Consider the following 22,570-nt stretch of genomic DNA (forward strand, 5'->3'; position numbering starts at 1 on the left):
AGTTAAACTCCTCAGGAATTTCAATTATGTGTACAGTAGCAACACAAATGAAAGCTAGAAGAATTTGTATTTTTTTTCCCTGCCCAAAGGTATTCCTCCCACCCTTCACTGTATGTTTCGATTCAGTACACATTTTCCAATCTTCCAACTTAAAAATATAATATTCTTGTTTCTCTGTGGGAAGAAAAAAAAACTAAAATGGGAGTTCAAAAAACTAATTCCAGCAACATGCCAATTCTGGTGGCTCAACAGAGAAGCACTGGAACTTTTGATTACTCTTCTCACTGAAAACTTTTGTTGTGAGAAGCATGTCCCCTACCCCGTACCCACCCCCACTGCCCACCTTGGGAAGGTTGACATCAGCAGCATTTTTATGACATGGGCTCTGTACGTGCCCAGTATGTCACTTCTTCCAGTACTAGCAGATAGTAATGAACCTATAGAGTATCCTGAACCAAGACACTGCAACTTACTCTTGGAAGTCTCCTTTAGAGGCTCTGTGAAAAATATAAACCATCAATTGCAAAAAAATAAACCATTTGCTTAGATTTGGGCAATGTGTTTACATCCTTCTTTTTACAGATGTTTTATAGAGGAAATCTACAGGGTTCCAACTTCAGTTATACCTTCTCTTAGAATCACGGAATAAAAGCACCTCTGGAGGCCATCTCACCCAACCTCCCTGCAGAGGTTTCTCAGAGGTCAGATGGTTTCTCCCCATTTCTTGTTAGATTCCCTCTGATTTACCAGCCACTCCTCCCAGTTTTGTGTCACCAGCAAATTTGCTGAAGGTACACCCTGCCCCATCATCCAGAACATTTCTCTTTTGATATATGCACTCTTCAACTGTTCCACGACATCCTTGTACAACTCTAGTAAGAGAATATTGCTTTTAGCACACATCCTTTGCAGAGGATGTTAACCACTCCAGCAGTAATATACAATTCTCATTTCATTATTTCCAAAGCATCACTGAAGTGACCCTGCATTTTTTGTGCTTTTTGAGTAAGCTCAGTTTTTAATTTCTTTCCTTTTTCAACTGAAAAAGCGGAAGAAGCCAAAGCCATAGGTATTCCACTTTGGATCTAAATCTCAGTTTTCCCCACAGTTTACAGATGTTCAGATTTAGTGTCCACTCCAAAACCATGTAAAACAAATAAAGAAGTTCACACATGTGACTTGCACTGCCACAAGTAACCACTGAACTCGCCAGCTGGACAAGCTCTCAACAGCAATGAACCATCCTGTATGGCACCACACACTGCAAGGGATGCAAAAGCAGAACTTGGGAAGAGAGGCCCTAAGAAATCCATGGAGAGATGAGAATGGTAGAACTTTTTGAACCTTAATATCCCACTCTATGCACCAACTTAGTATTAGGAAAGCCTAAAATCAGAAATTAGTTACATTTAAATTAAAAAAAAAAAAAAAAAAAAAAAAAAAGGACACTGTAACCTCCGTGTTGAAAAGGGTCTAAATGATTTTCACATTCACAGTGGCTTCATATTACTGAGGTTCCTGTTGCAAAAAAATAAAAACCTAACAGGCATATTTTCAGGAATCTCATGGAGAAAACCATTTATTTCACTTTTCAGAAACTTCTCATTTTGAATTCTTCAGTAACAGAATATCTGAACAGCACTGGTATGTATTCAACAACACATAAATGCATATGACCCTGGAATGAAAAAGTTCTCTTTTTTCCCCCACAAAAAAAATCAATAATCAAGCAGATTTCTAGTTCTCCACTCTAAGCGTGCAGGAAGCCAACAACTATGTTCATGTTCCTTCTTACACTGCGTAACAAATTAATCTTTCCTTTGTGGCACTTAAGCCACCAGTAAGTTTCAAGTAATCCTGAAAAGTTCCCTGCAGTATCTAAAATTTAGCAGCCTAAACAGTTTGTACTTGCTTTCCTTGTGTTTTCTCTCACTCCTGCTTTTTAGGTAGTCATTTTTACTACATTTCTTACAGCACTGTCTCTCACATACTAATCTTCCTCTGAAGACATTTAGTGTTACTGCGCTGGGGTTTTTTACCTCCAGATCAACCTGTGCATCATTGAATTATGCCACAATAACAAACACGCATTTGTGAAATATGACTTTAAACCACTCTACCACCTCACAGTAAATGTCCTATTCCACATTAGGTTTTGCTATTCATTATTCTAACTCACTCTTTTCTAAATGACAGCAGACCATTTCAGTCTCTGCTTGCTAATGAAAAAATATTTGCATTTAAAGCTCTAGCTGGCTGCAGTTCTGTTTATAAAAGTTCTGATGTTAACAACAGGATCTGTTTTGCATAGTTATCGCCAGCAGAGAGTATTTAATAAAATTACAACTAACAATCAATAACTTATCCATTCTGGATAAAGGAATATTGAAAATATAATACTGTAGCAGTCTAAAAACTGAAAAAAAAACCAAAAACTGTGGTATTTTTGATAGGAGCTCTTTCCTTTTGAATACAATAATTACAATGCATTTTTGCTATATATCCAAAGCCATATTTATAAGTAAATAGCTAGGAATAACCAAGGGCAGAAGAGATTACAATTCATACAGTTTGTTAGTGCAAAAGTTGTAATTCTAAAGCTACTTTAAATATAGTAGAGGATTAACTCATTCAATTATTACTTGAAATAAGTTAGAGAAGCCTCCAGGAATTAAGCTGCACAAAACACCCAGAAAAGAAATTCATACGTACACAGGTACCCTCCAACCTTTCCATTCTCCTCTAGCAATCACACAGTGGTATTACTCACCAGACAGGTGTTAAAAATATTCCTGTCCCTTCCCAGTCAAAACCAACCCAACCACCACAGCTACCCCTCCAGAAGTGGAGGCAGAACTCAGCACTCAGAACGCTCCCCACTAGACCTCTCATCAGAACATGGGTTTTACTACATATGTAGCACTACAGGGAGAAGAAAACAAAGAAATACCAAAACCCACACCAAACCAAAAAACTCAAAACACCCTCCCTGCCAAAAACCAAACCAACAAACAAACCAGAACGAAAACAAAACAAACAAAAAATACAACAAAACCCCCCAATCTTACTTAAAAAAAGAATCCCATGCCCTCTAAGTTGCTTTTTCACCACAGGAAGCATTTTGCACAGAACCTAAACATGATTATTGGGTACAATTAATTTATGATGAACTAATCATATTTTGCAGTCAATCCAGGATATGGTTTATTTTATTTGTATACAGGGATATGCACTCACTTCATCTTCTTTTAAACTGAATACTGAGCGCTAGGCAGCAAAATGATTATTAATCACGATTTCAGATATAAGATTATAACATTTATCACTACTAGAGTGACGCCATCAGGACTGGAAATGTTCTTAAAGTAGACCAAAAAGCCCCTGTTGGAGTATTTGGAGACTGGAAAGAACCCTAGTGTGAAAGATTTTTAGTAGAAATTAGAATTAGTGGGTATAAACAAGGAAATCATTATTTTCCATCCACATTTTTGTTAGTTCATACAGTATCTCCTAGAAAATTGCAGAGGGGCAGCTGTGAAGCACACAACCAGTGTTAAGTCCCTAAGCATTCACAGAACAGACTTAGGACAAGCAAGAGAAGTCCCTGTTCTACCACTGTGGTTTACTTAATTTTCACATTTTATAGGCTGGTAACATTAATCTTGGTCAAATACTCTCAATGAATCAATTTTAGTTTGTGAGATTCACTGCTGAAGATTCACTTTCAAGAGCAAGAAATAGAAATGAGAGAGAAAAATTGAATACTTGTTTAAAAATTCAGCCAACTGCACAAAAAACTTCATAAAATACAAATGACTGGAGAAAAATTACATTTTACATGGGTAATTATTAATGGGCTGGTTAGAACACAAAAGTCTTTAACCATCTCTAAGTATGCTATCTAGTTAGTGAATTAGCCCTTTCTATAGCTATGCAGATATAGTCTACTTTATTATACAATATGGAATCACGCAGTTGGTTTAAGATTAGGATTTTTTTTGTTTGATGTCATTATCTCTATTATTAATTTTCCTATTTTTTTTAATTAATTTAGGTACTTGTTCAGCAATGCAACTTTTAATTTTCACAGCCACATTAACTTGAGTAATGATAATGAAGGTAAAACAACTCTACTGATGTAATTCATAACTGCTTCTCTTTGCAAAACATCATTTTATCATCTTAGTGGCAAGCAGGCAACTCTCAATTCAAAGTAAAGGGAATCATTAGTGGAAACATTCCACCAATGTTTTACCCACCAATTTCATAAAATAAAGTGCTACTGCACCAAGTGGCCTTAAATGTGCTTTATCATTACAGACAAAAATTGTGGAATTAAAGTACTGAAGGATTTGTGGGCTGTGTTGGTTTGGGTTTTTTTTCCCCCTAAAGGAATAGCAAAGCTTTGGGATTTCCATCTCCATCTACTAAAGTGAGATCAAACCCTGCAAAGAAATACATGTGTATTCAGTTTTTTTCAACACAAGTAGTTGAAATATATTCATGTTATATGCAATTAAATACTTTTACATAAATATGTGTCTACACAGCTTCAAGGTCACTCATACAGAATGCAAAAGTTACTTTGGCAGCTAATTATTGATGGTATTAAAAAAGCCTGAGATGATTTAGTAAGGGGTGGTTTTTTTGATTTTTCAAAGTTTGCCTTCCCTATAATTTTCATCATTTTGTACACAACTGTGTTTACTCTATTTTTCCCTGTAATTTTTCCCAATGTTTTCCTGTGGAAGCTTTTATAGGACTAACATTCTTGCCACTCTTTTTTCTTTTTAAACCATTCTTCTAAGTCCAGTATGACTCTTTAAAAAGGCATGTAAAAAGCACTAAGCACACTCTCAGCAAGGTATAACATCGTGCAATACAGAATAACAGTTTCTTTCCATTTCTTTATTTAAATAATCATTTTCATTATCAAAAAAACCCACTGGTACACACTGCATATTCCATTAAAACTTCTACTCAGAAATTCAGGTCATTTTAACTGAGCATTCTATGGTCATTTTAACTGAGCATTCTATTTAAAATAGGATAATGAACATTAATTGTTCACACTGCTCCCTCTTGTGAACCTTACTCTGCATTTGCTAACATTGACTGTAATTTGCTATCAGACTGCCTATGTGCTGATGACATGGTAATTACTGACTAATGCCTAGGACTCCTCATGTATGAGGACCTTTCATATTTGGTACTATAAGTAGGACAACAGATCTTTTGATAGATCTTGGTATAACTGAGAGACAAAGACAGAAGGAAAACATAGAGAAATAATTGCATAGGCAGTGGTCATACCAAATTAACTACTGACTCGTCATAGGCATCAGGAAAAGTGTAATAAAGCAGTCAGTCCTGACAAGAATTTCTGCTGAATGGATGAATAGAGAATGCTCTCTTATCTGTTGCTCAAAATTCAATTGTAGTCTGGACGTTAAGACTTAAAGAGGTCTGAACCAAAGACAACAACCTAGAGTACAGGCCCAGAGGAAAAGCAGATGATGAAGCTGTCCACACTGACCTAAAACAGCAACAAGGTCCAAGGAAACAGTATCAGCAGCAAAACTTCAGTCACGTTCAGCCAACAATATCTGATGGAATGTCACACACAGACATTGAGTAAAACTAGAGCTTTGGAAAGTAGGAGCAGCAAATCAAGCGAAGTCTGGCAGATAACCAGGTAGGTTTCCCCAACACAGTTCACTGCTAATAGTGGCATTCAACTACTGTGATAATGTAGCCAGGCAGAAGAGACATGGTAGGAGATACAACAACAGAATGGAAATCCCAGAAATGCTCACAACTGGGACAGGAAGAGGGAAACTGATACCAGGTCTGCAGCGGAACTGGCAGCACCAACCTCACTGGGCAGTGATTGTTTAAGATCCAAATAAACACACAGTCCCTCTGATGAGTGGGAGATTTAAGAAGTTGCATAGGTCACCAACACAGAAATTTAAATTACTAGTGCTGAGTGCCACTGAGTATGAATAGAGGGGAAGGGCTAACGGGGAGAACAGCAATAATGCATCTTTCACAGAACTACATGCAAGGACTTTACCAGCATTCTCTCTCTACTTAGTAGTTTTAAAATATTTTTTTTTCCTGTTTCATTTCATCAGAAATAAACTTAGTTTCCTTGGCATGGAAAAATACTTTCATTTTGTTTTGTTTTGCATCAAAATAAACTATATTTTTCTATACAGTATAAATACTATTATATAAAAAAATACTATCATAAAAAACTATTGTATAGTTTTCTATACAATAAACTATATTTGCCTGCAGGCAAATCCTAGAAAAAAGTCATCTCATGATGAAAAAGTAGAACAATAATTTCAAGAAATGCTGATAAATAATTCTCCTTTTCCTAATTTTTTGCAGATTTGGATTACATCAGCAAATAGCTTGGGTTAGCCTGTAACAACATTTTGGAGAGTATACATTTTGAGCAAAAGTTTTAACACAGCTATGTAATTCTTACTTATGTGGGACTGGAAATTATTGTACTGTAAAACTGAGCTGTTGAAAACAAAAATGCAGGTAGTTCATCTCTTTCAGAATCTCCAAAAGGACAAGAGCTGTAACAAGAAAAGTATTTCTGCCTTTGTTGCATTCTGCAAAGCAACAGAATGCTTCCAAAAATGAGAGATTAAACAGACTAAGACTCTTCCAACTTGAGAAAAGAGCTGTCAAATAAGAGGGTTCTATGAAATCAAGGATGGCATAGAAAAATGAACACAAAGTAACCATTCACTGTTATAAAAGGACTAGAGAATCAAGTAAAATTAAGAAGTTTCTAGAAGAAAAACAGAAGCATGTTGCAACATAATGTGTAATTAAAACAGTAGAACACATTACCACAGAATGCTGCAAACACAAAAATGTAAAAGTAAGCTGGAGAAACAGAGATCCACAGCCAACACTAGAAAAAGAAAATTATCTTTTTTCATTAATTTATCCTCAAACACTGCCTGATCATCCTATCAGATAATTAGATCCTTCAAGTCTCTGTTTTCAACTGGAATATTTTAAGCACCACGCTTGCTTTCAAATCTGTTACACCTTTATATTAAACTTTAAAGCAAGCGCCTGATTTTACTGTCCAAACACCTAAGCGCATACCCGAATTTGGCATGCTTTTGTTCTTTTTTTTTTTTAATGTAAACTGTTCACTTTAAGCCAAGAGAAATAGTTCATATAAGTGATTCAGTGCAATTCCAAAGAATATCACATTCTAAGGACCCCTTTGGTCTTTCATTCTATCTATCATATTTATGGTATTATATTTAAGCACAAGAGTTCACTTGTAAAAAGAAAGGTAGGAAAAGGAAAGTAGTTTGCTACTTTTCTTAGACCTTGCAATTTTACTGCAAGAGAAAAAAAAAACCAAAGAGGATATCCAATTAGTAAATCAGTAACAGAAAGCAAATGGTAGAAATCCACTAAATCTACCTGGATGGCTGCCAGGTTCTTCTGTTCCTGTGATGGAGCCTCATGGACAAAACGCAGCCAATTAGAATGACGTGGATTGCTTGCATCCAGGATATAAAGGACCTCACCTTTACTCCCACGAACCTAAAACATTAAAAAAAAAAAAAAATCAAGCAAAATTCAAACTGTTTAGCAAACACACAAACATGTAAAACACCAAGACATGCTTGTACTCAGCATGGGAATCTTGCATTCAATGGATACTTGTAGCTGTGGTGCACATTCACCTTTTCCTATAAGCATATTTATTCACCTCAGAACAGGGGGGCAACTTAAATCCAGCAACTGGTAGCAGCTTCCTTTATTGAGCTCCCCCTCTCTTTTCTTAGCCTTTCCTTTAGTAAACATGTATTATGACTGACTCCTGGGTCTCCCTAATCTGACAGCACGGTCACTGCTGCTCATATTCTTTCCTCTTTGTTCCTTCAGGTTCTCTTTTTCTTTATAATCTTGCCAGAAACAGGTACAACCCAAGAGGTCTTTTCCCATTCCAACCCTATGATTCCTTTTCCACTTTTCCCCTCCATATATCCTACTATATAGTTCACTTGAACATCTTCTATATATGTCCCTCTAAATGAAATATAAATACGTAGCCTCAATGAGTAGCAGCCAGTCTTAAACTGTACTTAGCTGAAATTTTATGAGAATAGGAGATTATTTCAGTAAACAAATTAGAATACTATGTACGTGAAGGGCTGTAAATTATTTTGTAGAGGAAAAAAAATATGTTCAGTTTTTGTCCACTAAATGAAAAAGCCACTTTAAAAAACTAACTGCACACACAAGGTAAGTCATGTCAATATGAGAAGCTTTTGGCTGTCATTGCAGATCCATAGAATTTCTATAACTGTAAGAAAATTCCAGCTTACATTGAAAAAATGAAAATAATAGAAAGAGAAACTTGATAATAACCAAGTCATTTTTCCCCCTCAAAACACAAAGACATACTGCTGAAAAGAATACAGCTGCCACTGACATATAAAAAAATGGCTTGCTTTGTTTTAAATAAAAGATCACTTGAATCTCCACTGATAAAGAAGATAGAGCACCATGCAAAAAGGTCATACAGCCACACTATTATTCCATGTGATTTATTTATATAATGAACATATTTTCTTTTTCATCTGTCAACAAGAAGTATCCCGTGCAGGTATTTCCTAAGAGCTAGGGATTTCAACCATGTAAGATCAAAATCAGATTGTCTTCATGGCTTTGTATTTAAATTGCTCACATTCTCACTGTATTTGTTTCTAATAAATGCAATATCATATTTCTTCAGTATGACTGCTTAAATTACCTAAACATTCAGGATATCATTAGAAAGAAAAAATTGTATTCTATTACAATAATAGCTGGTAACAGCATGTTGTTCCCAGATTAAACCAAAAAAACCTACTGTAGTTCTGCAAACTGTTCTTCCAAAGGAAGGCATATGATAAGAAGCATATGTAATGGAAAAAGTGTCAATATTTCAAACTTTAAAAGTTATTTTACTTTCAAACACACAGATTAACCACAGTAAACAGTTATTTTTATACCATATATTTAAGTGCACCTGGAAACAATATTATCTAACACTAAGCACTGCAACAGGTTTCCCAGCGAGATGTAGATGCTCAAAACCTGTCCTGGGCAGTTGGCACTAGGTGGCCCTACTTGAGCAGGGGGATGGGACAAGATGACCTCCAGGGCTGTCTTCCAACCTCAGCCATTCTGCCATTTTGTGACTATCACCTTCAGAAGTAATGCCTGCTCATTATTGGAACCCTTATTTTCATTAGGAACATGGGCAGAACAAGTACAATCAAACCATAAAAGCAAGCTCCAAATTTATACAAAAATACATGCCAACAGTGTATTCACCTCCTGAAAAGCCACCTGTCAAGCAGAAGCACTTCATTGATTATACTGTAATAAACATCCAGTTCTAAATAGGTAATCTACAGAGAAGAACTTCACTTTGAGTGAAAATGGTTAACATTGCAGATTAGTATCTTTGAGTAATTGAAGTCAAACTAATGGCTTTCTGATTTAGCTACCAAAGTATGGGTTACAGAAGCCAACCATGTAGGTCCTATAAAGGTTTCCAGCACATCTTGACTTCAGTTGGAAAAAGATGCAATCAAGATCCTATCATAAAAACCATAGTTACACTATCCACCTTTTCATCCATTTTTCATTTGCTTGATCCTTGAATTATAAGAATAATTTATATTCACTTCAATGATACATGATCATCCCAATTCTGCTTTTTCAGCCTCTGCCAATCCATAAAGAGATATCAAATACAAAGCAAAGACTTAACACATAAGGAAACAATTGATAAAAGAATACAATAAATCCCTTAAAGACGTGCTATATTTTCCTATTGCTTTTTTCACCTCATAAAGAAATAACGCTTCATCAAATACACAGATGTGAGGAAAAAAAGTCAAGGAAAACAGCCAAAACATTGTACTTAACACAGACTAGACTGGTCACATTTACCACTCCTTTTCTCACTGGTTGCATGGATAGGTGAGTTTCCTAAATGAACAACCTATCTTGAGCACCACAGCTGTGAATCCCAAATTCAATCAATATTTAAAACAAACAGACAAAAAGATCATCTCCTGCTTTGCATATATATGTCTCAAACTCAAGGCCAGTACAAGCTAATCATGGCAGTTAAATGAACTAAAAATAAAATAAAATTAAAAAAAGCTAGGCTCTACATTTTCAGTTTAAAATAAGTGCACCAAAATATCATCCATATTGTATCATTAATGAATCAAAATGGAATTTGAATATGTCCCAAAGGATGCTCCCTCCCCAATAACAGCCCATAAAAGTCCTCAGTCATGCTTCTGCTTTGTGGCACAATCATCAAACAAGAAAATCAGTTTAATTAATAGATACATCATCAAATACAAGCTAAAATGCTTACACCTGGGTGTGCCTGTAAATCTGTTCTGATATCCAGAAGACAGTGACAGCCATCTCTGATCCTAAGACAGATGTTGCACCATAGGCCCACACAATTCTGCCAGCCACATAACAAGGAACTTTCCCTCCTGCACTCCTCCTTTAGTGATACTGGATAGCACAAGAAACATATAGTGTAGCTTCAGTATCTTCCCCCAACCCTGGCAGCTGCACCAACTATAACAAACAGCAAGGGGAGAAAATGATGTGACAAGCTGCTTATGTGGTACTCAAGAAACTTAAAAGATCCTGCAATTTACCTCTCTACACCCAGAACTAGGATTCAGCATGTACATTTCTAGAGCACGGCAAAAAAACTCCCCATACCGAAGAAGGTTTCTTGGCTTCCTTTATCTCCGAGGACCCTCTTTTACGAATATTCCCATGCATATCCTTACCACTTACTCCATACAAGAGCTGGAGAACTAAACAGGATTTATTCTGCAACAAAGCTTCCAGTCCGCTCCAAGAGGACTCCCTTCCAATCACCCAACTGAACTAATTTAGTCAAATGTTTTCACAGTAAGATGAAATACCTGAAATTCACTGTTACTGCATGGGGGGTGGGGGGTGTTACCTCAAGATCAATCAGGAAATCATTGAATTATGACACATTTACAAACACCATGTCACTATATAAGTATTTGGAAAAAAAAATGTGGCCCTAGTCATTGTACAAGCTACCATGTGAAACCTTGCACAGGTCTAAATGACGTCTCAGCTGCTTGCAATGCCCATCAACAACATGCACTACTCCATCTGCTAGCTATGATGAAATTATCTCCAGATTTTCAAAATATATCCGAAATTGTCATGTATGCTACTTCAAAACACTCATGAGTGCAATTTCAAATGCTTTACCATGCACACCTGGCAAGAGAAGAAAAAACACTTCACTGAAAATAAGCAGATGGTTATTTTTGCTGAAGGCAGTAAACACACGGCCTGCTTTCTGGAAACCATTTTCTAAACATTTAGATTTTATAAATCTAAAAGCCTATGTTCATTCAAACAATCATGTAAAGAATAGTACTGTTTTCAGCACTGTACTTTTCTGATTAGCTGAAAACATGACTTTTATTGTTAATAGTATAAAACAGCTAGATGCAATACTTGTACATCCTCAGTTTCAGATCTCTATCACAGAACTCACTGTAGAGAAGAAACATTTAACATTGCTGTAGGAAGTATTAAAATAACACTTGCAAAGGAGACCTGAGGCAGGAACTGTTGATTTGATTACTCACTAAGAAGTACAGGGACATAGACAGCACATGACATGTTTCTTCAGCCAAAATATACAGCAACAGGGAGGTTGGAACTACATGATCTTTAAGGTCCCTTCCAACTCGAAACATTCTGTGATTCTATGATAAGCTCCTTCTGGTGCATGATGTTATTTGACCTTGTCAGAGACAGAGCAGTTCAGAAGGCTCATTGGTAGACTTTCACTAACATTTTGTGGAGTTTTCATAAGAAGGGTTGAACTTCATGTTAACTGGAAGGACACCCAAAACTCTTAAAGCAAATTGTGTTATCGTCTATAATAAGCTCATATTAGAACCTATCTGCCTGTGCTTTCTAACTTCTTAAATAAATCACATAACTGAAGAGGTGAGCCTAATATTCTCAGTCACCTTCGGGAGCAGATTCTTCTTATCACCAAAACCAGAAGATCATTAATGTGCCTATCCCAAAAGTCACTGTAAGTCATGCACTTAACATGAATAAAGATGACTAAATCAAGCTTTAAAGGAGTTGATTAATGAAATTTTGCTAAATAAACAAACTGGTAAGAATATTAATAAACTACCTTAGACACCTACCTATCCCAATGGAGATGAATTTAACAAAATTGAAAATCTAGGCTTCAAACTTGCAAATGAGATAGGGCATGAATATCTGACTAATTTGTGGCAAAAGTTACTTTAAATGCAACTTGCATAAAAATGCATCCAGATGCAGTTGTCTAAAAATGAGAAAACCAAAAACATTTCTGAAAGTTAAACAAAGAATCACACAAAAACATTAAAAGTAAATAATATTAAATGTAAATACTACCAGAGGAGTAACGACTGGGAAGGTAATCTTTATACAAAAAACGTAAACACTACATTGCTGAGAAGTAGATTTCTAATCTTACATTCTCATCTTGAGATCAAACACAGAATTCTTCAAATTAAGATTTGATCATGAAACTGAGGACCTAATTTGACTTAATGTATATCAAAGCCTTCCCATGCCAGAGCCAAATTTTACAGGCAAGATACCAAAGAAAAAAAATTAGAAAAAAAACCCAACCAAAACAAAAAAAACCCCAACCCAACAACTCAAAAACGCTCCACCATTAGCTTGAAATGCATAACTTCTCATACCTCAATCCTAAACATTAAAGCTCTGATCTAAAGTTGGCGTGGCCAATAGAAGATTTTCTGTTGCCTTCACTAGTTTTCAGGCAGGCTTATTTAACTGAAAACAATTGTCACTGCAAAAGTGGTGAGAGTTAAGCAGTAGAAACATACCTTCATTTCATTTTCTATTATAAACATACATGAACATTAGCCTCCATTGAAAGACTGATCTCCAGCATGTTTCTGTTCTTCCTTGCTTTAACATAACAAAGAAGAAAACATCATCTTGGCAGACAGACAGAAACCAAACCTGCAATATGTAACATTCAGTGTTATGTGCTATCCAATCCTGACCAACATTTCCTCCTATTACGTCACAGTATTTTAAGGAGGACTGTCTTTCCAGCCCTCCCTGTTTTAACATTAGCCAAAGTCACCACCAAAAGTATATGCTTGCCACAACCCAATAGTAGTGAAATGAATACCACTTTCTTGGTTAGGGACAATAAAAAAAATAAACTGAATAGATATCTTCCCTTTGCAAAGGGAAATCTGAGCCTCCAGAGGCAAAATCTTCTGTGACCTTTAGTACCTAAAGATTATTTTGTTCTTGCCTTAAAGCACTTGCTCTTCCAGCAAATACACATAATCTAAAATTGCAATGCCAAGTATACCAATGCAGACCAACAAAGCAGTATTTAATCAAGGTGTTAGTGGGATGCTAAGAATAAAGAACAAAGCTCTCAACTCATCACCAGCCACTAGCTGGGTACTTAACTAGCACAACATGTAATTCAGTCTGAGAGATAATGACATGGGGACTAGGGGATAACAGGGAGGTGGTTTTTTGACAGAAAGAACAAAGAAGCAGCACAAAGCCATTTGGACATTTCCCTGGCTTTTTATTATGATTCCTAACTATATGGTTACCACAGGTTTGGGATTTTTCCTTGTCACATCACTTGTAGCTAAAACATTTCAGCATGTAGCTCTTTACAAAGATAACAGCAAGACCAAAGGTGCTTCCCCTGCCCCAGTCCTCTGGAATCTGTTGAATGGGCAAGTGTACACCTTTGATTTCTTCAAAACTATGCAAGTTACAGCCAGACTAATGGCATTGTGCTATATTTAAATTAAACAGAAACTGTAACATCCTCAGAACTTTATTTAACAAAATCACTGGACCCAACAAATGTTTTGACTGCCATATTTTCAAAAAAAAAAACCCAAAAAAAACCATAACATGTACAATCCTATCTCAATGTGACATCTTAAAGATGGCAACTCACAGTGCTGGTCTTGGAGAAAAAGGAATAGCTTGATCAAAACAGACCACATCACAGACCGCTACTCTACACAACTAGAAATGCAGGCGATAAACTTCCTCAGAGAAGACTATTCCACAAAATCGAAGCTTAGATCACATGCATTACGTACCAAGAAAAGTAATATTCCACTAAGGTTGATTTTTACTTGACTTACAAAAAAGCATCTACTACTTAGCTTTCTTTATGAAGGTGTCCTCTCTGAAAATGCATTTTTTTGACTGTCGTAAGGCTGTGAGGTAAGGCTTCAGTATGCCTTCATCCAATAGTCTTCAAATTAATTATTTTTAATATCTTTCGTACAGCTGACTACACACAAACTTGGCTAGTTGCTGTGACTGCCTCCCACAGTCTCTGGAATAACCACCTACTTGGACTGTTCAACTTTTTACTTTCTGCATTCCCGGTCTTGATTTTCAACTTAAGACTACCCTCAGCATGATTTAAATTATATTGTAAAGCTCATGTTCAGATCAACTTCAGTAAACATGAACAACTCTGTTTCAAACATTCCGGAAGTCATAAAATTTGGTATGCGAGAATCTTTTCAAGACTCTGAAAACTAGGTTACAATAAGATATTATGAAATGGTTTTAGACACGCTAATAAAAAAATAATTTTTTGGCTTGCTGTCAATGGGGTCATGTTAGTGTCACCAGTAAATACATGTATTTGCCTATTATTTTCTATCTTACAGAAACAGATAAATCTCATTTAATCATCAGCAGTGACAAATCTGGAAAATCATATGGTTTTCCAACAAACTTGTATTAAAGACTTTCCCATTGCTATAATCAACCCACCATCCCTTCTGAAAACCTTGTTCTAGCTCAAGTATTTTACTGATTTAAAATAACCTGCAGAAACATCATGAAAAGTCAAGTGAGACAGGGCACATTAACATGTACCATATTCAGCAAACATTTGTAATAAAAGCTCATTGTATTGTTTTGTCTTCAGCTGAAAGTAAAGAAGATTAAACAGTTGCTCTGAGCATATAACCAAAGGTGAGAGGGGAACAAAGCATCCAAATCTTCTCTTGGAAAGGATATCTTGGGCACACCCCTAGACTGAAAAACTTTACAAAAGGGTGGGAAGGGGGAGAACAAAGGCACAGGGATTCACAGAACTGAGTTAGTACCCATCTAGAAATATTCTGCCACTCACTGTATATATGTTGAGTTTGGGTTTAATGAGATGGGCTTTTACCATTCTCTCAGTCATTTTTCCAGTGTGTATAATCTATTTATAGCTCTGCTAAAGAGTGTATCAATACTATGCTCTCTTTATAAGCTGCTCAGTGATGTTAATGCTACAGTTTTTTTCAAATAAACATTTATTTGTAATAAATGCACAGGCAGTGCTTTAAGCCAGATATCAAACACAAGCTTTTTTTTGTACAGTGGCACACAACATAAAAATCAGTCATCCTTCCACCTCTAACCACAGAAAGGTGAAAAAGTAGGAAATGAGTCCCCTTCTCAGTATAAAAAAGGACTAAATACGCATTCAATAGAAACTGCTTGACAGGGGCGGGGGCGAAGGAAATGAATTTGCTGAAAGAACTACAGCAGAAAAGCAAGATTACAAAGATAGAACAGAGGCCCTGAAAAGCAGGTGTTTCTAACCAGGTGGAAATGTTGTTATTGCAACTATCTTTCAGTTGGTGTAATCTCAACTGGTAAACTCAGACAGATTTTTGCTACAGGCAAACAGCTATGACAGGAACTAGGATGGGTTAAGAACCTAATTACAAAATCTAGCACATAAACTACTGTTGCTGCCTAACACATATAAAAAAATTTTAGAAGAGCCCTGAAACTGATGTCGTCTTCATCTGCCTAAAGCACCAAGCTTTTATTCCTCTAAAGATCTCATGGCAACACACTGCATTACAAACTTGCTAAAATTTAAAAACTTCACTTACACAACTGCCAAACCCTAGCACAAGTGCCACAGCAGGAAACGTTTTATATTGCAGTTGGAGGAAGCTATCAGCTGACACCTGTTGATAGCACAAATCAGTATCTCAGTAACTTACAATCATCTTCCCATATTCAAATTATTTTAGTTTTTATTATTTTCATATTTTCCAGTAATTTTTCAAAATTATATCTTTGTGTTTTGCTTGATAGCTTTCACACTTCATTGATTACAAACTATAGTTTGCTATTTCTTTATTGTTTTAAAGAACTCAATCCCCCTCTGCCTAAAAAGCATATTTTAAAAGCATCAAAAGCACAAAATCTCACTATAATATCTTTAAATTAGGAAAAAAAAGAAAAAACATTGTTACAGTAAAACAATTCTGAGAACACTTTTTGCTCTGTGCGATGATGTCACACACACTACTCACTTCCCACATGAGCCTGCAGTCTGTGTTCTCATCCAGTTCCTGCGGCATTCGCTTCTCCCCTGCAAAGGGGCCAAATTTTTCACCCTAAGGAACAATTATAAAAGAAAGAATCAGTGTGGGGTAGGGGGGGAAGGCAAGTGAATTACCAAACTCCACCAGAGGTATCATTTTTAGCTTCAAATGGAAAAGGACAGGTTTTCTTTGTCATCGTAGTATATGTCACGAAGGTGCACATCCATGAGGGTTCAACTTCAATCTAATTCCCATTCTTTTCATACCTCAGAGAATATCTTAAACCCAAGCCTTTCCTCTACATTCTTGTTTCCCCTTTAAAATAAAGAAGAATGCTTTTTCCCAAATAAGGCTGAAATTTAAAATTAAAATTTCTTATATTTCTTACAAGATTTTCAGGAAGCACCTTGCAATAGTCATCCAACTAAAACGTAAAGTATTTGGCAAGCACAAAGTTTACATTAGATTTATCTGCAAGATTATTTGAAACACTACTTTTTGAAGTGCCACAAATCAAAATACTGAATAGCTGAGGGTCTGATCATAGATTTGTTTAAAAATCTAGGGAGTATGCACGTGTCTATGAATTAATTCAAGCCTTCATAAACAAAATTAGAATGTTACACCACCTGCTAGTCATAACACATGCTGTGAAAGCATCCACTGATATGTTCTTCCAAAAGTATTGGGTATCGGTGTTTTTTTCCTTCACAGACATCACACCAGCAGCAGGGCAAATTACTCAAATAGGACTTTCTTCTTACACAGGCCAAACTCCCCCCCTTGCCTTGTCCTTATTTGCAGTGACAAGCCTTACAAACCGGAATGCAGAACGCTATGTTCCTTTAGGCAGTATTCAGATGAAAAAGCTCTATATACTTCTAAACATTAGATTATAACTGCATTATGAAAAGCAACTTCATTGTTTCTTTAAAAATAACAGTATTTTGGCTAATAGAAGTATCGATCTTGTCCACATATCCCTTCCCTCAGGCACCTTCCATGATCCCAGAAACAGCCTGCTACGTATCTTCTCTCTTGCTTAGTTTTTACAGACTGCCTACAGGTAGGGTGGAGAGGAAGAAGTGGAATGGAAAGAAGAATGAAAAACTTCCAGGATGATTCCTTTCAGAAACAAGGAACCAAACCAAAATAAATCCTTGTATTTAAAGTCCAACCTAAAGAGTTTAGTTTAACATTACATTGTTAGGAAACAAATGAAACGAAAACTGGCATTACATAACAAGGCAACAGAACTGAGAGGCAATATTTTTAAATGCGCACAAAGATTTCATTAGGAAGAACAGCAAGGCAGAAGGTAAAAACACAAGAACAGCAAAAGATGATACCTGGAATCCAGAGCAGTAATACAGATACGGGCAGCGATAGCAAGAACTAGCACTATGGGGCATCATGTCCTTCACCTCTCACTGACCCCCATACCACCCTTCGGTGTTTTGCTAATCAAACGAGGTCAGAGTTCCTCCCCTGTCAGCTTTACAAATCCTGGGATTAATACTCAAAATGAAACTTCCTTCTTTTACCTCATCAGCAGTGAAAGTGAAAACAGGTGAATACAGTTACACGTGAAGCCATCAACAGTTTCAGCCTATGCTGCATGCCACCCCAGCAAACATACTGCTGTCTAACAGGGGTCATGCAGCTATTATGTAAGAAGCAATTTGCTTTGATTGTGTTTTTCGCTCGGTTTAAGGAAGAGGAAGAGTCAAGATGGTAGCAGAGGAAATCTGCTTTGGAAATGTATGGTCCTACCTAGCTCAGTAAAGATAAGGTAGGCTCTTTCTGGAGCAGACACCTCCTGCCAGGCTGAGCTGGCTTTCCTCATTCGCTTAGAAAGCAACAAGTAGTTTTGGTGCAAGAGGGAACGTAGCTCACTACAATTGCTGAGATCTAAGAGAGGGCATAATTATATCTGCTGGATCTCTCGTTACACGTAGCAATTATCAAGATGAAAAGAAGTTTATCAGACTGTAATCTAGATTAGTTCTATAGAAAGAAAAAGGAAAATAGCTCCATAAATTTAATAGAGAAATTATTGAAAGACAATGAATAAAGAACCTGAAAAAGCTAGTCTCCCACACTCATTTCAGCAACAGAGTAACACTTCTAAAGAGAACATAAAGAGATTAATTTCTTCCTTAAGTACTTTGGAGGCTTCCACAACCCTCACCTCACTAATACTTACATCCTTGCAATCCAAAGGACCCCTAGATACATTATAAAGCGCGTACAGTGTAAATTTTGCCCATCACTGAAGCACACCACCTCTGGGATGAAGCACAGCAACAGCTTAATATTGCATACCGAATCAAAACAAGAAACACCATACATCATTCCTATCTCAGCTAATCCAAACCAATAAACCTCTATTGCAATACGTTTAAGACCTTCTAGAAGCTCAAAACTACAGCAAAAGCAAAAGGCATAATGTCCACCTCTAAATGTAAAGTGAATGTAACATGAACAGTAGGCACTTTTTAAAGCTTCTCAAACTTGGAGAGAAAGCAGAAATTATAAACAGCAAAATCTGGTATCTTGGAACACAAAGGTCCGTGGGGATAAGTGTAATTATTCATCCAGTCTTTCAAGGCATTTTCTTTATATTTCTATATATTTATTAGTCCTAGTTAATAAACATGCTGCTGTATGCCTATATATATAGATCAAAAAATGTGCTAAGACTTCAACTTTCTCTCTGATCAATAAAAGTGAGGCATACAACATAGTCTAAAGTCAACCACAGAAATGATTCAAGATATGAAGGCACATCACTCAAATGTTATAAAAGCTAGTTTCAACAGTTGCTTTCAGAAAGCAGCAGTGACTAATCATCTTCCAGTCACAGCAAAACACTAAGAAATGTAGGTAGCTTCGATGATTATACCAAAGGACTTACAATACCTGTGCTGTAACCAAAGGCCAGCTGTTGAAAAGATTCAAGAGAATCACAGCTTTTGTTAAGGTAACAAAAAAAAAACCCCAAAAGTTTCCACCTTTTATGATTACAGACAGAAACTTGAAAGCACAGCACAATGCCTGAAGGCGCAAAAGCAGATGGCAGACAACAGCAGTTGAAAATGTATTATTACCAAAACTTCGCTAACAGCAGAATTTTCAGAGGCCTACTTATGATTATCGAGCACTTGGGGAGTTGGTACTACAATTTCTGATTATAAGATCATCTGAAATGTGTTTTACTTTCAGTTAAAACAACTGCAGTTGTGTGATAGCAATAGAGAGAAAATGGTACAGTATTTCCTACTCAGCAACACAGATCTTACTTCACAATTAAGTGTCATATTCAACAACTCCTCCCAATCCCAAACCTCCAAGGAATTACTTCAACAGCTATTAGCTACTCTGTATCACAGCCATGAAGTGCAGTACTGCTGCCTCATTACAGGACACATTGAAAGCATTTCAGATGTGTTTTTAGTTTCCATTGAAAAGCCTAACACAGTTTGGCTATATCCAACGTATCATCTGTTATTTACACATCCACCCTCCTCTGAGCAGCCATGGCAACACACAGTGCTTAGGTCGCCCACCATTTTTAGGAATACCTCTTTCAACCACTGCCCACAGAGCAACTCAGGAGCTGGTTCCTCAGCCTATCAAAAACCACTTCTGACCAAGGCTTTGCATACCACAATTGTCTGTCCTACCAGCACAGAGGATTCAGTGCCACAGGACAAACTTGTAACAAACACTGTCACCAAACACTATTAACACAAATAGATCTTAACTATAAGTGCCTCTGCCTTTACCTTCTGCATTCCATATGCAATACCTTCGCACTTGCAACATTTCAGTTTTGCTAGGATGTCCTGAATGACATGCTCACAAAGGAAGAGCTGCGCAGACAGAGCTCTAACAGCATATGACTTGCCTGTACAGAGTTCAAAAACAACTTGGAGTTCAGGAAAGAAAACGCTCTGGTTTTCCAAGCATGCAGCTTTAATGGTTTAATTGACAATAGTGTAAAGTAAGGGGCTCAGACCCTGAACTGACATTCAGAATTTATACTGGCATGCGAATGAGGGCTTCTTTGAGCTTCACTTTAGAGCTCGCTCTATTTCAGAGTCCAGGGATTAATATACACTAGTAGCATGCAACCTTCCTTGCTACATGAACTCCCAAAGTTTTCAAATGAACGTTCAGAACCTCTGAGGAAAAAAAAAATTAAACCACGCGATATAAAATTGTTCCCCTTCCACTTCCCATTAACACTTAGGGGCATCTTGAAAATGAGAAACCCCTACCCCACAGTATCTTAAGTCTTGTTGATGAAACCACTGAAAAGTTAGGCAGCCCTTACAACCCTTTCAGAGCCAAAACCAGGACAAAGATGGAAAGCACATAAATAAAATACATAGAAGCATATACTAATGCAGGGTTCATCATTTTAGATATGCCTTTACCTGTTCTAACAAGTCACCTGGTTAACTAGAATTGAGATTTCAGACAATCAAGAGACTTTCAATTTAATTACAAGGTGTCAAGGGGCATGACCCGGTTGGGGTACGAGAGACCTGCAGTTTAGCTGAATCATATCTTCCACAGGCCCGGCTTTATTATTCCGAAACGGTGAACGAAGCCGGCCACCCCACCGAGCTCCCGGAGCGGAGCGGCGGCAGCAGCCCGCGGCCCAGGGCGGGTGCCCTCAGCCCTCACCTCAGAGGCGCCTCGCGGCCTGGGGCCAGGCGAGCGCCAAGGCGGCAGCCCTGCCCGGAGCCACTCTGCCCGCAGAACGGGGCCAGAAACACAAACGAAGTTAAGAGAAACGGGGAGAAGACAAAAAGCCACGCAGCAAACATTCCGGCGGCCCCGTAGGTCGGCCGGCGGCCCGGCCCGGCCGGCCCCGTTACCGGGGGGCGGGCGGGCGGTGCCTCCCCTGAGAAGAGGGAGCGCGGGAGGACGGAAGTGGAGGGAGGCAGCGCCGGCTCGGCGGGGCTGAGGTGAAGCGGGAGTGCGGCAGCGCGGCCGGCGGCGGCCAGGGGCGGCGGGGCCGCCCCGCTCTCCTGTGATACGTGGCAGCCGCTCCCCGCCGGGCCGGGACAGGCCGTTACCCCGCTCGCCCGGCCGTCACCCACCTTTTTGACTCTGCGGGCCGTGTAGAGCCCCATCCCGTCCTGCACTTTTGACGACTTCAGGGCAAACCTATCCGGCACGTACATGCCCAGCATTTTGCACCGACTCGGGCCGCCGCCCGCTACCGGGGAGGAGGGTTACCGGGGCGGAGGGTTACCGGGGCCTTCCATCCCACCAGGAGAGCAAGGAGAGAGAGACCGGGGGAGGGGGCAGGAAGAGGGGCTGGTTGCGGGGCTCTCCCGGCTCCTGAGGAAGAGGGGCGGAGCCAGGCGGCTGGCGGGACGGGGCGGGGCGGCGCGGCGGCAGGGGGGCGGCGGGACCCGGCCGCCCGCGCGCGCGGGGGCTTCGCGCCGTCGAGGGGCGGCGGGCGGCTGCGCTGTGACGGGAAACGTGGAGCCCTCGGGCTGCTCAGGCCGCGTCCCGCCGGGCCGCCGTGCGGTGTGCTCAGCCACGAGGCGTAAGGGCGCGTTCCTCACCCGAGGGTTGGCGTTTGTTTCCAGAGAAAGGGGCTCTTTGCCACCCGGTTGCAGCCCTGTGGTCTGGCACCATCCAGGCGATGCCCACAGCCAGCGGGTTGGCTTGTGGCTTGGGTGACCGCAGCGGTGCGGCCCACGGCAGGTGTAAGGAGAGTGGCAACGGGGTCCTGCTGGGGCTTGGATCTGAGCAATGGAGGTGCTTGCTTCACCCTGTCACGAAAATCCAGTTCATTGTTTTTAAGACCTGGGATCTCTCACAGAGGTGCCAAAAACCATGCATATGTCCGCTGGTACTTACCGGTACGACTGCTTAAGAGTACAGGAGCATGCTCACCAGAAACAATGCCCAAACAGACTTCAATGCCAGGTAACACTTCCCATGAACTGTATGTTTTCCTCAATCATCACTCTGACTTATCCTAATTATTTTTCTGTTGCAGGAATGGGTGAATGCAGATTTAC

The 22,570-nt window shown here is 38.7% G+C and overlaps 1 protein-coding gene across 5 annotated transcripts in view; it reads right to left on the reverse strand.

Annotated features, from left to right (window-relative positions):
• The window catches only part of PRDM5 (PR/SET domain 5), an 87,038-nt gene extending 65,172 nt beyond the window's left edge, over positions 1 to 21,866 (reverse strand). For all 5 annotated transcript variants that reach the window (XR_005105310.1, XM_037394532.1, XM_037394522.1 and 2 more), the window contains exons 1-3: positions 21,635 to 21,866; positions 16,509 to 16,592; positions 7,471 to 7,593 (exon numbers count right to left, since the gene is read on the reverse strand). Coding sequence is in view for 4 of the 5 variants with exons in the window: in XM_037394532.1 (XP_037250429.1) it covers positions 7,471 to 7,593; positions 16,509 to 16,592; positions 21,635 to 21,727 (300 nt within the window). In the remaining variant the exon portion in view is untranslated. The remainder of the gene's footprint in view (positions 1 to 7,470; positions 7,594 to 16,508; positions 16,593 to 21,634) is intronic.
• Between the last annotated feature and the right edge of the window lie 704 nt (positions 21,867 to 22,570).

This window comes from Falco rusticolus, chromosome 1, assembly GCF_015220075.1.
Source record: "Falco rusticolus isolate bFalRus1 chromosome 1, bFalRus1.pri, whole genome shotgun sequence".
Taxonomy (NCBI): domain Eukaryota; kingdom Metazoa; phylum Chordata; class Aves; order Falconiformes; family Falconidae; genus Falco; species Falco rusticolus.